Source organism: Bubalus kerabau, chromosome 15 (genome assembly GCF_029407905.1).
Source record: "Bubalus kerabau isolate K-KA32 ecotype Philippines breed swamp buffalo chromosome 15, PCC_UOA_SB_1v2, whole genome shotgun sequence".
In the NCBI taxonomy this organism is placed as follows: Eukaryota; Metazoa; Chordata; class Mammalia; order Artiodactyla; family Bovidae; genus Bubalus; species Bubalus kerabau.
Genome location: NC_073638.1, coordinates 21,924,831 through 21,940,384, shown reverse-complemented (window position 1 = coordinate 21,940,384; position 15,554 = coordinate 21,924,831). Strand labels below are relative to the sequence as shown.

Here is a 15,554-nt window from a genome sequence, read left to right as displayed (position 1 = left end):
TGGAAGTCTCATTTTGTCACCCCCCTCTATCTTGAAAGCAATACTGCTCCACTTTGAAGGATTACAAGTGCTCAGAGATACTTCAACCCAAATATCTGGAACTTTGGCGACACATTATTTTATTCACGTTAGTCTCAATATTCACATTATTTGAGATATTGAAGTATGTATAAGAAAACATATCATTTGCCTATTAAAATCAAGAAGATTTCAATTTCCTTGGGTTTCTTTTTCACATACTCTGGAGAAATCAATGCAATATTCTATTATAATTCTATAAATTTTGTAGGACTGCCAAACAAGAAATACAAAGTGAACCTCTTTTGTTCTTACTCCCACGTTAAATACGGTACTCACGGAAGTAGATGGAAACCCTGAAAGACCGTGTGAGTGATCTGCACAGGCCGTCTCCCAGTTCTCCTTGGCGCCAGCCTCTCTCTGGGGACTCAGGTCCGTTCTTCCCCAGCAGCTGAGTCGCCACCACTATGCCTCCCTCAGCCTGGGCTCAACAATGGAGCCACCTCTCCTCGCCCCTTCCTCCCCGACATTATTTATTACTTATCACTTATTATTTATGACTATGTGCTGAACAATTATTTACTAATGTAAATGTCCCAGCATCTTATAATTATTCCCATTTTAAAGCTTGAGAAACTGAGGCACAGAAAGACCTCAGGTAACTTTTTTAAGGCGCACAGTAGGAAATGGCAGAATCTGGGATGTGCTCCAGAGACCACCATGCTGGGCTCCCTCTCCAGACCAGGGCTGAGTTCAGCCAGGGCCCACCTGGGAGAGTTCCTTATGCGCGCCCTTCCTGCCTACTTCCACTGGCACCATGTTAGTTCGGTCGTCAGTATTTCTCATCAACTATAATCATCTATCAGCGCTCGCCAAATTTCTTCTCTCCCCTATCCAGTCTGTCCTTCACAATATTAGCAGATTGCTTAGCTTAAAGTGCAATATAATTTTATCACTTTTTTTGCTTAATAGTCTTCAGCAGTTCCTCATTTCTTCCTGAATTATTAGTAAACCGAAGCTGAAGCACCAATACTTTGGCCACCTGATGAGAAGAGCTGACTCATTAGAAAACACCCTGATGCTGGGAAAGATTGAGGGCAGGAGGAGAAGGGGACGGCAGAGGATGAGACGACTGGATGGCACCACCGACTCAACAGACGCGAGTTTGAGCAAGCTCTGGGAGACGGTGAAGGACAAGGAAGCCTGGAGTGCTGCAGTCCACGGGGTCGTAAAGAGTTGGACACAACTGAGTGACTGAACAACAACTCTGTCCTTTACCTTGGCTTTCAATCCCTTCACAGCATGGCTTCAACTTAACCACTCCGACTCTTTCATTTCCCTATTCTTCAGTTCAAGTGAATTAATTGGAACAAGTCTATACTGGCCCATTTGAGTACTTCTGGTCACACTGCTTCTGTCTACGTGTAATGCCTCTAGCTACTGCCTCTCCTGAACAGCTGTGAGGCTCTATCTTAAATGCCATCTCTCCCACAAAGCCTTGCCTGATCAGATGTATCTCTCTCCCCTTTGCCCTTTTTCTAAAAAATGTTCTATCACACATCTACACAAGTTCAAAATGATGACATTCATAGCATCTTCTAAATTTTGCCTTTTCATTATTTTTGAAGGATTGCTATTCATGATGTTGTCTTATTTTGCTTCTATAATGTAATGACTCTGAGGGCACATTTATACATCCTGAGGGCACGTTTTATACATCTTCTTCCCTGTAGTGCCTAATAAGTGAAGCTTTCACAGTAAATCTGCAATAAAAATTTATTAAATGAAATTGAATGTACAGACTAGTTACATTAATTCTCAACATAAATGAATGATTTTTAAAAAAGAGAGAAGCCTCTTAAAGAAAAAAAAAAACTGTCTGAAATAAAATTAAACCCTTACAAATAGGAAGATGGTAAAGTTTTTGAGAGCCTAGTAAACGACAGACAGAAACTTTACTGAGAAACAAGGTGTAGAGGATGAAATCCTAGCCCTTTGTACTAGACCATGGAAAACGTGTCAAACGTCTGAACAGGCATAGGCACCGATAAGACTATTGGCTAATAGGGCGTTACCTTGGCAACTGTTTGTTCGGCGATGGTGCTAGGCCGACGCTGGCGGGCATCAAGTCTCTGCTCCACAGGAAAACTGCTCCTGTGTGATTTCAGGCGCTCCACCAACAAGTAATAAATGGCAGCAAAGTGGTTATAGCTCTTGTTCTGCAAAGCCTGCAAGAGAAAACAAGTGCCAAAGGCGGAGAACCATAAAAACCAATTCAGTGATTTATACCTTTCTAAAAAAGAGGGAAAAACACAACACTATAAATCAACTAATCTTCAATAAAATAAAAAACATAAGGGAATATATGTACACCTATGGCTGATTCGTGTTGAGGTTTGACAGAAAACAGCAAATTTCTGTAAAGCAATTATCCAATAAAAAAATAAATTAAAAAACAGAATGCAAGGAGTCTGGCTAAAATAAGTAAATAAATAAATAAAAAAGGGAGGGAAGAGATCATGTGTTCTTAAAAAAAAAAACCAACAACAACAAAAAAAGAGTAACAAGCAAAGTATGCCTCAAAATGAAAGGTATTCCCGATTTCAGAAGAGAAGACAGATAACTTCATTAACTGTATAAGGGTGATACCTCTGAATGACTTGACTGGCGCTTTTACATTAATTGGATCCATTTATTTTTCCGCATTCAGAGAAAACGCCATCCTTGTCTCACGCAGACGCTCCCCAGCGCTGTCACTGTGGCCCCATCTCACGGCTGTAACTAGGCTGTAAGGTTGGTCAGCAACCTGAGCCCACAGGCTCTAATTCCACAGCCTCGACACAAGCCCAAAGCATTGCCAACCCTGAGGTCAATGATTAAAGTCTTTGGGGAAATTTCTGGTGATTATTTTGGGCTGGAGAATGACGTTTGGACACCAGGTTGAGAGACGCTGTGTCTCCATTCTTAGGTAATTTTTTCCTCTTGTTTTTGCAGTCCCACCCTCGTGAAACCTTGAAAATAGAGTTGCTTCCCAATTTTTCACATCCCTGGCCGGCCAGCTCTCCAACGATGCTAATGGAAAAGAAAAACAGCGGCTCCTTTGGCTTCTAATTCCACGTGACAGGCTGCATAGGTGCTCTGCAGTGGAGCTCGCATGCAGAGCAGCGGCAGCAAACATCACAGGCCAAGGGAACTGCGCTCACAGCTGCCATCACGGGCAAGGACACAAAGGCCTCGCTGAGCACGTGATGGGCAAAAGCAGGGCAGCATGGTTTCACTTATGGCAACAGTGAAGCAAAGGTAGCACAGGCCACAGTACTCTGTCTTCACCGGGGCGCATTTTATATTCTTGTTATACTTCATTCTTAAAAATACTGTTTTTGACTGCTGTGGAGGTATTAAAAATATGTATATCCTATGAATATGCTAACTATTAAAGGACAGAAATAAAGCTGATGAGCAATTTCCCAGGTTCTTGACCTCAGATCTATGACCCATAAAACTTCCAAATCAGGAATCCACCTGTTGTTGCCTTCTGAGTTTCTTCAGCTCACATCTAAATCCCACTGGTTTTCCTAAACCTGCTGTCTTCCCTTCTTCCTTCATGTTCAGCTCTCGCCTTGTTCTGTATCTGCACACTTACATCCCATATAAGCTAGCTTATTACCTATAAGAGTTTATGTTTCATCTTAGAAGAAACTTTCTACTTTTTATTTACTAAGTTTCCATCACTGTCTTTCCTCAAACATACATAACACTTCCTTTTGAATTTTTTGGCTGATGGGGCAAAGGCAAGAATTTATATATTGATTAAAAGCAAACAAAAATAGAGTGTGATGAAATGTCCAGGAACAGTAAACTGCACGCCGAGGTGCTGGTTTGGCCAGAAGACCACGATGACATGTATGAGAATGAAATTTTAAGTTACTAAGTATCGATACGACAGAATCCTGAAACATCTTTAGTCAAATCTCCAGTCCCTTTACCTCAATGGTTTTCTGTTGATCTATTCCAAGGCCGTGCATTAATCGCAGAACCTGCTCATTAAACTCCCCGATGGACGGCTCGTTTTCTTGCCCTTGTGGATAGAGAACAGGCCTCTGAACGGGAACTTCCACGAGCATCCACTTATGCTCCTTGATTTGTGCTATGGTCAGCCGTTTGGCCGGGTCCAGGACCAACATCCTTCGAATAAGGTGCTCACAATCTACAGAAAACACAGTGTTACGGAAGTCATGTGATTCTCATTGCACTTTGGCGTGTTTACCTGACTCGTGACTTTGTACAGTGGTGATAATCTTTGTATCCTCCACAGGGCCCACTGGAAAGCAGAAGGTCAAATGAGTAAATAGAACCTGAAGGCTATTTGTATTCGTCAAGTTCACACGATGAATGGTGACACGTGAAATTAACCATCTCCGTGAATGAATACTTAAGAAAAACAGGAGGGTGTAGGTCTATAGAACTGCCTTATGATCCAGCAATCCCACTGCTGGGCATACACACTGAGGAAACCAGAAGGGAAAGAGACACGTGTACCCCAATGTTCATCGCAGCACTGTTTATAATAGCCAGGACATGGAAGCAACCTAGATGTCCATCAGCAGATGAATGGATAAGAAAGCTGTGGTACATATACACAATGGAGTATTACTCAGCCATTAAAAAGAATACATTTGAATCAGTTCTAATGAGGTGGATGAAACTGGAGCCTATTATACAGAGTGAAGTAAGCCAGAAAGAAAAACACCAATACAGTATACTAACGCATATATATGGAATTTAGAAAGATGGTAACAATAACCCTGTGTACGAGACAGTGAAAGAGACACTGATGTATAGAATAGTCCTATGGACTCTGTGGGAGTGGGAGAGGGTGGGAAGATTTGGGAGAATGGCATTGAAACATGTATAATATCATGTATGAAATGAGTTGCCAGTCCAGGTTCAATGCACGATACTGGATGCTTGGGGCTGGTGCACTGGGACGACCCAGAGGGATGGTATGGGGAGGGAGGAGGGAGGAGGGTTCAGGATGGGGAGCACATGTATACCTGTGGCGGATTCGTTTTGATGTTTGGCAAAACTAATACAGTGTTTCAGGTTTAAAAAAAAAAAAAAATCTGTACTAAACGAACCTTTCTATTGAATTTCTCAGTTGAAAATATCTAGACACAGACTTAGATTTCCACTAAAGAAAGAGAGAAAAAAAAAGTCTTTTTCCTAGAACAAGCAAATAGCAATGGCTCCTTCTGGTCACTTCTGAGGCTGACATACTAAGGTTGCGTGAGGCAAGAGCCCTCCCAGGGACTGTTGCTATTCTCCATATCAGAGCAACTGAGGAAAAGGTAGGTGAAACAGCAGTTACTTCTGATGACATTAGGTCAACTGTACTGCTGCAATTCTGGGCACTTGCTTATCCTCTGAGCTGATATCACCCTCTTTACTACCCCGCATAAGCTAACCTTCCATCACGAGTTAAGTGCCAGGCACCATGCTAAGAGCTCTACACAGATGAATTTAATTAATACCTCAACACCCCTGTTAGCAACTATTGTTATTTCTATTTTATAGAGTGAGGAAACTGAAGCACAGAAATATAACTTGCCAAGGTCAGACCACCAGTAAGTGGTGGACTCATGATTAAACCAGGTGGTCTGGCTCCAAAATCCACTTTCTTAAGTACTAGAACATTACTTCTGTTACTAGGAACTGGTAAGTTAAGGATGATAACCAAAATCTAAACTGAGTGAACTTAACTGCTGCCTACGCAGCAACTCAGTACAAGACTGGAAGGGATTATAGCACTTCATCTTAATTCAGTTGTTCTGCTAGTTGGTTTTAAGTTTAAATAAAAAGCTTAATTTTGTAACCTCCCACCAGAAGATATGGGAAAATCCATTTCATACTTAAGAGTGACATGGTTGTAAATCTGCATCTACAAAGTGCCTCTCAAAGGCTAAAATAAACACGTAGGACACTCACAGACGAGGGCAAACGGGAAGATTTACTGTTCTTAATCTGGGACACTTTCTGTTCCAGTTACAAGTAGGAAGGCTGGAATTTCTCTCACCTACATGGAGGGGGTTGCTTATTTCTATGACTTTTAAAGTGATTTGGTCACTTTATTTAGCACCCAAACTCTTAGAAAAAGAGAAGCCTTTCTTTAGGCATTCATTTTCAGAAAAAATTCTGTAAAGCACAATTTTAAGATAAACAGGTTGTTACCTTCTGACATGAAATATGGAATCCGGAATCTTCCTTCTAAAACTCTCTGCCTCAAAATTGGAAGAGTTGGTCCATCAAAAGGTAGAGCTCCACAGACAAGAACGTAAAGAACCACTCCCATGCTCTGTGGAAGAAAATAAGGCCGTCATTTTTCTACTGAGAACTTTGAACGCACTTTGTTTTCCAAAATATCCTCAAGCTCTTAAAATTATACGGACTGAAAATTCCTGTTTGAATTTACTACTGTCTCAGGAAAAAAAAAAGCTGGAATGCTGACTACTGCAATAAAGCATCCTATAATAAATACCAAAAGAACTAAACTTAATCATTTTGATGACTAAACTTTAAATCACCATTGATATTAGGATGATAACATCTTCCCCTAGAAATTCTTTCCTAGAATCTTTACTCTGACTAATTACAGGCCAGTGGACAGGAAAAGTATGAACTACTATCTATGTGTTAGGTACCAAGAGCTTCAAAATGGGCCAGTGTACCCAGTATTATCATGATAGATGCATTTAACACAGCAAAGCAAAGAAATACCCAAATATCCAGCTGTGGTCCTTCATACTGCTGCCCTTCAAAGACTTCTGGGGCTGCATAAGGGGGGCTGCCACACCACGTTGCCAGCAGTTCACCACTTTTAAAGAAATTTCCAAAACCGAAATCTAGTGGGATGGAAATAAACGTTACTTTCATCTATGCTCTCAAACTATACTGAATTTCTCATACTAATTTTATAATACGCTGTATCGACAATACTACTACTAATTCACTCTGCAAGCATGGGGTGGCATGTAACTTGTGATGTTTCCTTAGCATTCAGCACTGCTACTGCGGCTGCTGCTAAGTCACTTCAGTCGTGTCCGACTCTGTGCGACCCCATAGACAGCAGCCCACCAGGCTCCCCCGTCCCTGGGATTCTCCAGGCAAGGACACTGGAGTGGGTTGCCATTTCCTTCTCCAATGCATGAAAGTGAAAAGTGAAAGTGAAGTCGCTCAGTTGTGTCTGACCCTCAGTGAACCCGTGGACTGCAGCCTTCCAGGCTCCTCCATCCATGGGATTTTCCAGGCAGGAGTACTGGAGTGGGCATTCAGCACAATGAATAGCAAATATTAAGCATTCAATAAATATTTCTTGAATGAATGTGTTAATGAATTAAGTTTTCTTCTCAAAGAGAATGAGTGAGAAGCTGGAAGAAAGACTTTAAATCATTTATTTTTAAGGCTGAAAAGAAAAATTCCACTGATAAGGACAACCAGCTTGATTTTGATAATTTTAGATTTTCAATGACTCCATGATTAAGAGCTCTTGAGCTTATACAGTCTCTAAAGAAAGAAACAAATGAGTAAAACTCTAAGATATTTACCTAAACACAACCAAGGGACTGGCTGCTCTCATAGCCATTACTCCAAGGTAGCAAGAGAACCTTTTAAGGCAACTGAGGACAGTGTTTCCTAAGTAACAACTCTCTGAAGTGTTGGCTCCCACATCCTGAATAGACAGATACTCATCTGAATAGCTCATTAACATGGGATGGCTCTGCGGCTCGACCACAGGCCACTTATCATCATTATCACTTATTTACTCATTTATGTAATGTGGTGGCATTATACTTCTCAACAGTTAATGGCCTTCCCCTTATGGTATCAGTCACACCAAATCTGCAGCTTTGATATATAGCATGCACTCTGGAAGCACTGTGGCCTTCAATACACATGAAAGTTACCACGGAAGACAAACGCAGTGAGCACTCTGGGGTAAATGCAAGCTTGTACCCTTTTGCTAAGCCCTCACACGGTCCCGTGTTCTCAGCCGAGGAACAAACTCCTGTTATTTTGTAAGTTACAGCCATACTCTCTTAATGCTGCAACAGACTCCTGACTGAAGGACACACCTTAGTGATAAGAACTGGCTCTCCTCTGGCCAGTGTCTGCACTGCAGGGTGAGCTTTCAGAGGTGCCCCCAGGGGGCTGAAGCAAGTCTCCTGCATCAGACTGACTGTGGGACACAGGCTCAGTCTTCTTGAGCCTCAAGCTCCACAGCTGTAACACAGAAACATGTGTAGCCAGCAGGTTGCTGTGCAGATCCAGTAAGTTAACAGAAACTCACACTCTACTCACACCTTGAGACTATGGCACACTTCTCTATTTATTTTTATGTTTGGTTGTGCTGGATCTCGGATGCTTGTGCTTGGGCTTTCTCTAGTTGCGGGGAGGGGGGGTCTACTCTCTAGTTGCGGTGCGTAGGTTTCTCATTGCGGTGACTTCTCTTATTGCAGAGCACAGGCTCTAGGGCGTGTGGGCTTCAGTAGCTGTCTAGTAATTAAAGTTATTTAACTTTCCTGAATCTTTCTTTCTGTACCTATAAGTGTGGGGATAATTTGCCTACTCAGATAGGTGCTATGAGGAGTAAATGAGATTAAGAACGTAAGATTCTTGATTCCTGGAGCACAGTAGATGTGAAGTGTTAGCTCCCTTCTCCATAAGTGAAGCCATCATTACCAATGACTGCCCTTCACAGAAATGGGTCCTGAGAAAATACACTGGAAGGGTAAACAAGGTGTGGAGAGGGACTTTCCTGGTGGCCCAATGGCTAAGACTCCAGGCTCCCAGTGCAGGGGGGCCTGGGTTCAATCCCTGGTTGGAGAACTGGATTCCACATGATGCAACTGAAAGACTCTGTGTGCTGCAGTGAAGATGGAAGATTCCACATGCCTCAGTGAGACTTGGCACAATCAAATAAATAAGCAAACAAATAAATACTAGAAAGAAAAAGAGCTAAATACTAAAAAGAAAAAAGAAGCTTAAGGGTTCAGAAGAGAAAAGATGGTGCACGTGGGGAGAGGGACGGTGTGTCTAAAGCTGGAGGAACAGCGGTGTGGCCCATCCTTGGTGTCCAGAAACGCAACGCAACGAGAATGCCGCCCTCCATCACATGCCTACAGTTCAGTCCTACACTTGGCTTTCCAAACTGACTGTCAGAGAGGTCTTATCTTCTCAGCTCCACTCTAAACCTAACAATTCACACCCCATCACAATCCGTGTATTCATATTGACAGGTGTTTCTCATTTTCTAAAAAACTACACTCAAACCAGCCAAAGACAAGATGGTCACATAATATCTAAAGAGGAAGATGTTAATTTCAGTCACATGGAGAAGCACAAGAAGCTCTGGGATGTGTGTTTGGAGATCCTGAAATAGATCCAATAATTGCTGTCCGTTAAACCATAATCACAGGATGAGTTTCAGCACATGTAAGTTGAGGATACTCTCCAAATAGCACTGTAACATTTTAATGTCTCAAAGAGCCATTCTCAACCCCTTCAATCTGAAACCCTTCCCCCCAATCCCGCCCCAACTCCCTTTGAGTTTAAGTAGAACAAACTCAAAGAAGGACTTGGCTTGGACTCCACTCCTCACAGCATCCTCACTGGACGCTTCACTGGCAGGAAGACAGAAAAACTAGGAGAGCACCACGGTGCCTATGGTGGCCTAGACTCAACCTCAGCTGTACCCACCTGGGACAAAGAAAGCCGCCTGCTACCTTAGAAGAAGAGTACTAAACCGATGTTACCTCTATTTCCTGTAGGTAGCTGAAGAAAATAGGAACTTGAGCCTGCAGGAACATTCAAAGAAGCACTGCAACACTATCAGGTGCATTAGAATTATTATAGTAGCATTTAGGTAGATGTTGTCTATAACCCTGTCAAAGCATTAAATATTTAATTTGTAATCATGCGATCTATGGGTTAAGGAAGGCTTTGGAGTCAGGCAAATCATGGGTTTTCCACTTAGCTGTGTGATCTTGGGCAAGTTACTTGATTTCTCAGAGTCCTGGTTTCCTCACTTGCAAAACAGAGACAATGTCTACGCTCCACAAAGTGACTATGAGCAATATATAATGAGTATATGTAGATATGTACACTTAAAGTAGATAATATATAATGCTTTTGGTATGCTATCGAAACACAGCAGGTGCTCAATAAACAGTAGCCGCTGAGTAAGCTACTTAATACGAGGGAAGAATAGTAATTCCTTCTGTTTTACTTATCTGTCTTCCCTATCAGACTAAACTCCTTGAGAGTGCAGAAGGCGGACTGTAACCCCAGGCTCAGCACACTGACAGCCATTCAGTGAAGGATTGCTGAATGAATATGTTGTCATCATCTCTTTAAAAAGTGCCAGAAGCTGATCTAAGCTTTCCTAAGATGATTTCTTCTTAATAACCCCATGAGGTATCCTTATTCTAGGAGGAAGTGAGGGTAGGATGCTAAGGATCTTGCTAGAAATTATACTAAGCTGCAGACTTGCAAGAGGAACCAAATCTGACTACAGAGCATTCACTGTTAACCACCTTTATGTCCTTCTCTGGCCCAGTGACATGTAGCTATTTTTTGAACAAGTTAATAATTATCAGGCAATGGGAAGACACTTAAAAGTCTTTTTATTTCTTACTGGAATCTGGACAACTTGCTTTGTTTACAGTCTGCAGCTTTCTGCTTAAAGGCATATAGTGAAACAAGGGGTGAGCAAGAGGGATGAAATATGAAAACAGCAGAGCTATGCAGGATTTTTTATCGTTATTTATTCATATGGAATGGGTTAATGTTTCAGCACATCAAATTCTTTCATTCATCAAACATCTGAATGCATAAATGTGTCAACCATTCTACAAAGAAAGAAAGATAGTCTCCCAACAATAGCAAAAAATCAAGGACCCCACATTATTACCTGATTTTTGAAAAGCATTATGAACAGTCATGTGGGCATTCCTCTCTAAACCAGACCCAGACTCAACCCCTGTCCTGCTGGAAAGGAAACCTCCTTTTAGTTTAATGCCTAGTTTAATGTGTTCTCTGATGCTCTGATCTGCAAGTGAATACTTCAAAGATGGCTGCTATTTCCTCAGACACTTTTTTTGATTCTTGTTTCTCTGTCATAGAATGTATGCCATGTTATGATGGATTCGTTTTGATATTATTTAACTTTTAATTCTGAAATAAATTTAGATTTACTGAAGAGTGGCCACAAAAAGTAAGAAGAACTCCCTCTGTCCTTCATGCAACTCCCTCCTCCAGTATTAACATTCCATATAACTATAAATAATCAAAACCAAGGATAACACCGATGCAGCACTGTTAATTAAAACATGGACTTCATTAAGATTTCTCCAGTGTTTTCACTAACGTCTCCCTTCTCAATGCAGGATTCCACATTGCACTTAGTTGTCATGACTTCTTCGTTGCTGTTTGGTTGCTAAGTTGTGTCTGACTCTGCCCATGGACTGTAGTCTGCCAGGCTTGGTCTTCTCTAATTTGCAACATCTCCTCAGACTTTCCTTGTCTGTCCTGACTGTGACCAGGGCAGGTCACATATTTTGTAGACTGTCTCTCAGTCTGGGTTTGCCAGGTGTCTTCTCACGATTAGATTAAGATGATTACTTTTGGAGAAGAACATCACAGCTGCTGCTGCTGCTAAGTCGCTTCAGTTGTTTCCGACTCTGTGCGACCCGACCCCATAGACAGCAGCCCACCAGACTCCCCCGTTCCTGGGATTCTCCAGGCAAGAACACTGGAGTGGGCTGCCATTTCCTTCTCCAATGCATGAAAGTGAAAAGTGAAAGGGAAGTCGCTCAGCCGTGTCCGACTCTTAGCGACCCCATGGACTGCAGCCTACCAGGTTCCTCCGTCCATGGGATTTTCCAGGCAGGAGTACTGGAGTGGGGTGCCATTGCCTTCTCCAAGAACATCACAGAGGTGATGTATTCTTCTCAGGGCTTCATATCAGGGGGAGGAGGTATTACGCCTTAATTACAAGTGGGGTTAATTTTGATCACTTGATTAAGGTGGTATCTGCTGGGTTACCCCATTATAAAATTATTTTTCCCTTTGAAATTAATAAATATTTTAGAGAAGATACATTGGCACTATATATACCCTATTCTCCTTAAACGTGCACCTATCAGTTTAGCACTCACTGGCAGGTCTTGACTGTAGCAATGATCGCTGTGGTGGTCTAATGGGAAGCTTTTGTTTCCTGTATTCCTTCTACAGTATTAACCACAACTCTTCAAGAGTTGTCCCTTCTTCCCCTCTTATTTATTTATTGGTTAGATCATTTCTTTATTTTTTACAACACTATCATAATATGTTCATCGTAAGTATTTATTTTATTCTTTGGATTATAATTCAATACTGAAAGAAGAAAGCTAAAGTTTAATAGCTCAGTCATGTTCAACTCTTTGCAACCTCATGGACTGTAGCCTGCCAGGCTCCTCTGTCCAAGAAATTCTCCAGGCAAAAATACTGGAGTGGATTGCCATTCTCTTCTTCAGGGGATCTTCCCAAATCAGGGATCGAACCTGGGTCTTCCGCACTGCAGGCAGATTCTTTACCATCTGAGACACCTTCTGATGCTTAAATAGTTCCAACTTTGGCCACTAGGAGATAATTCAGGTTGGCTCCTGTATCCTTTCAACATGTTCCCATCTTTTAAAAATTTCTTTTTATTTTAAGTATTTCCTTATCTTTTGGTACCAGAAGATGTTGCAGGCTCATCTTGTACTTTCCTGTCCCATCCCAGGAATCAACCACTTTTCCAAGGAGCCCTGATTTCTTTTACAGAGAAATGGTATTCAAGAACCAAGACTAAGACCTTGATGTACTCACTGCAGCTGGGCTGTCATCAAACAGAAGAAATATACGTATGAATGCTTATTGGTGTACACACATCCACACCCTATATTTACATTGATTCCTTTCTATATATATATGTATTAAAAAGAGATGTTAACCTTTGAGTTCATATTGATACTTCTTACTCCAATTCAGGGTTTAGACTAGCATTATTTTGATATTATTTTTATTCATACTTGATTGACTAAACAACTCGACAAAATTTTGAAGGTATAAAGTTTTTTTCCTCGAGGTAATTTGTTATTTGTGTGGGAGTAATTGCCTGAACTCTCACTCATAACATACCTTGAATGTGTCAGATCAATCAAGATTTTCAACATTTCCTGAGCATAGCAGGGAAAAGACAAATCTTTCTCAAAGAACTCTTAGCTTCAAAATTTTAAGATATGAACGCATAAGTTTTTGAAGCAAAATGACAACTAGTCTTTAAACGTGGCGTATGAGTTATAATCAAATCCAAACATCATTTACATCTTACCTACTTTGGACTAAGCATTACACACTTGGTATTTTTGTATATATTATCTCAATCATGAATGCCCTTACCTTACAAAGGGGGAAACAGAAGCTGAAAGTGGTTAATTGAGTTGCCCAAACTATTTACAAGTGGCTTAACCAGTATTCAAATACAAGTCCTTTGAACTCCAAGCCAGGTGGGTTTTTTTGCTTTTTTATTTTTAACTGTATCACCATCACTCTTCAGAGAAGTTTAATACAACTTAAAAATGGAGGTAAGGCTATTATAAAACCTGGGGAAAATCCTTTACATTGTATGGAGATGAGAGATTTTCTAATTTATCCCTCTGCTAGCAGAACTTGACAAGTGAGGGCTTTCTCATCTCTGCAATATTGATGCTTTGTTAAAAGCATCCTTAACAAGTGAATGGGAATAATTAGGATGTTTACAAGGCAAATCTCAAATATACACCTACATTCATTTTAGAAATCCATATTTATTTTAAGAATGCATGACAAGTTAAAATAGACACATCTTGTCCTTTTCATATGAAGATGATTTATGGCATCTTACACTCTGAGGCATATACTCCAAGGTTTTACTGTGACGTTAGCTTTGGGATTTCCTGCTATATCCATATTTTCTCATTTGATTTACATGTCACATAAAATGTCAATAAAGAAAGCATTTGGGGTAGAGTTTATAACTACAGAGCAGATTAATTACTGTTGACTAGTTCGCTTGGAAATCAACTTGGCCTCACAAGCTGAGTCCTCTATTTATTTATTATCTAACTAACCACTAACAGACCATGGATGTATTTGAAAACAGTATTAGAACTGCTATTATTGTTTTCTGCTTTATATTTTTAAAGTGATTGACCCAAATCTTCTTGATAAGAAAAATCAACTATTATTACTCTTATCACTAAGTTACATAAATTATCAGTGCTCAAACACCATTAGCAAAGGGCTAATGTTTTAGGAATAACAAGGCCTTACAAAGAGTAAGCAACCTGACATCTGGTCCCATCACTTCATGGCAAATAGATGAGGAAACAGTGGAAACACTGACAGACTTTATTTTTGGGGGCTCCAAAATCACTGCAGATGGTGACTGCAGCCATGAAATTTAAAGACGCTTGCTCCTTGGAAGAAAGGTTATGACCAACTTAGGCAGCATACTAAAAAGCAGAGACGTTACTTTGCCAACAAAGGTCCGTCTAGTCAAAGCTTTGGTTTTTCCAGTAGTCATGTAGGGATGTGAGAGTTGGACTATAAAGAAAGCTGAGCACCGAAGAATTGATGCTTTTGAACTGTGGTGTTGGAGAAGACTCTTGAGAGTCCCTTGGACTGCAAGGCGATCCAACCAGTCCATCCTAAAGGAAATCAGTCCTGAATATTCATTAGAAAGACTGATGCTGAAGCTGAAACTCCAATACTTTGGCCATCTGATGCGAAGAACTGACTCATTTGAAAAGACCCCAACGCTGGGAATGATTGAAGGTGGGAGGAGAAGGGGATGACAGAGGATGAGATGGTTGGATGGCATCACCGACTCAATGGACATGAGTTTGAATAAGCTCTGGGAGCTGGTGATGGACATGGAAGCCTGGCATGCTACAGTCCATGCGGTCATAAAGAGTCAGACACGACTAAGTGACTAAATTGAACAAAGAGTAAATAAGCTGATCCTGATGATTACTGTCTGATGGGAACAAAGCACATTAGCGAATACTGTCAGAGTGAAACAGATCAAATATTAGCATGCATACAAATCACCTGGGGAACCGCTAAAATGCGGTTCTGATTCAGTAGGCCTGGGGTAGGGGAGTTCGAGAGTCTGCAGTCCTAACAGGCTCCAAAGTGATGCTCATGCTGGTCCCCTGACCACTCTTCCAGTAGTCAGGACATAAAGGACAAAACAGAGGTCGTGAAAAAGATACAGAAGATGTTGAACAGCTTGTCACTGTTTATTGTTGTGAAATAGAATTACTAAATACTTTCAGGATTTAATATTTACATGACAAAGACTAAATAGAAGTCCTTAGGTAAACTATTTCAAGTCATTTTTTTTAAAAAAGAAAAAAGTAACCAAGACATTGAAAACCAGTCTTCAGGCTAAGAAAAAAGTAAATGATTTCCAGGAA

The 15,554-nt window shown here is 40.9% G+C and overlaps 1 protein-coding gene across 3 annotated transcripts in view; it reads right to left on the bottom strand.

Moving 5' to 3' along the window:
• SIK2 (salt inducible kinase 2) overlaps positions 1 to 15,554 on the bottom strand; it is a 123,168-nt gene that overhangs the window by 16,494 nt on the left and 91,120 nt on the right. For all 3 annotated transcript variants that reach the window (XM_055547940.1, XM_055547942.1, XM_055547941.1), the window contains exons 5-8: positions 6,793 to 6,917; positions 6,247 to 6,370; positions 4,005 to 4,225; positions 2,094 to 2,246 (exon numbers count right to left, since the gene is read on the bottom strand). In XM_055547940.1, coding sequence (XP_055403915.1) covers positions 2,094 to 2,246; positions 4,005 to 4,225; positions 6,247 to 6,370; positions 6,793 to 6,917 — 623 coding nt within the window. The remainder of the gene's footprint in view (positions 1 to 2,093; positions 2,247 to 4,004; positions 4,226 to 6,246; positions 6,371 to 6,792; positions 6,918 to 15,554) is intronic.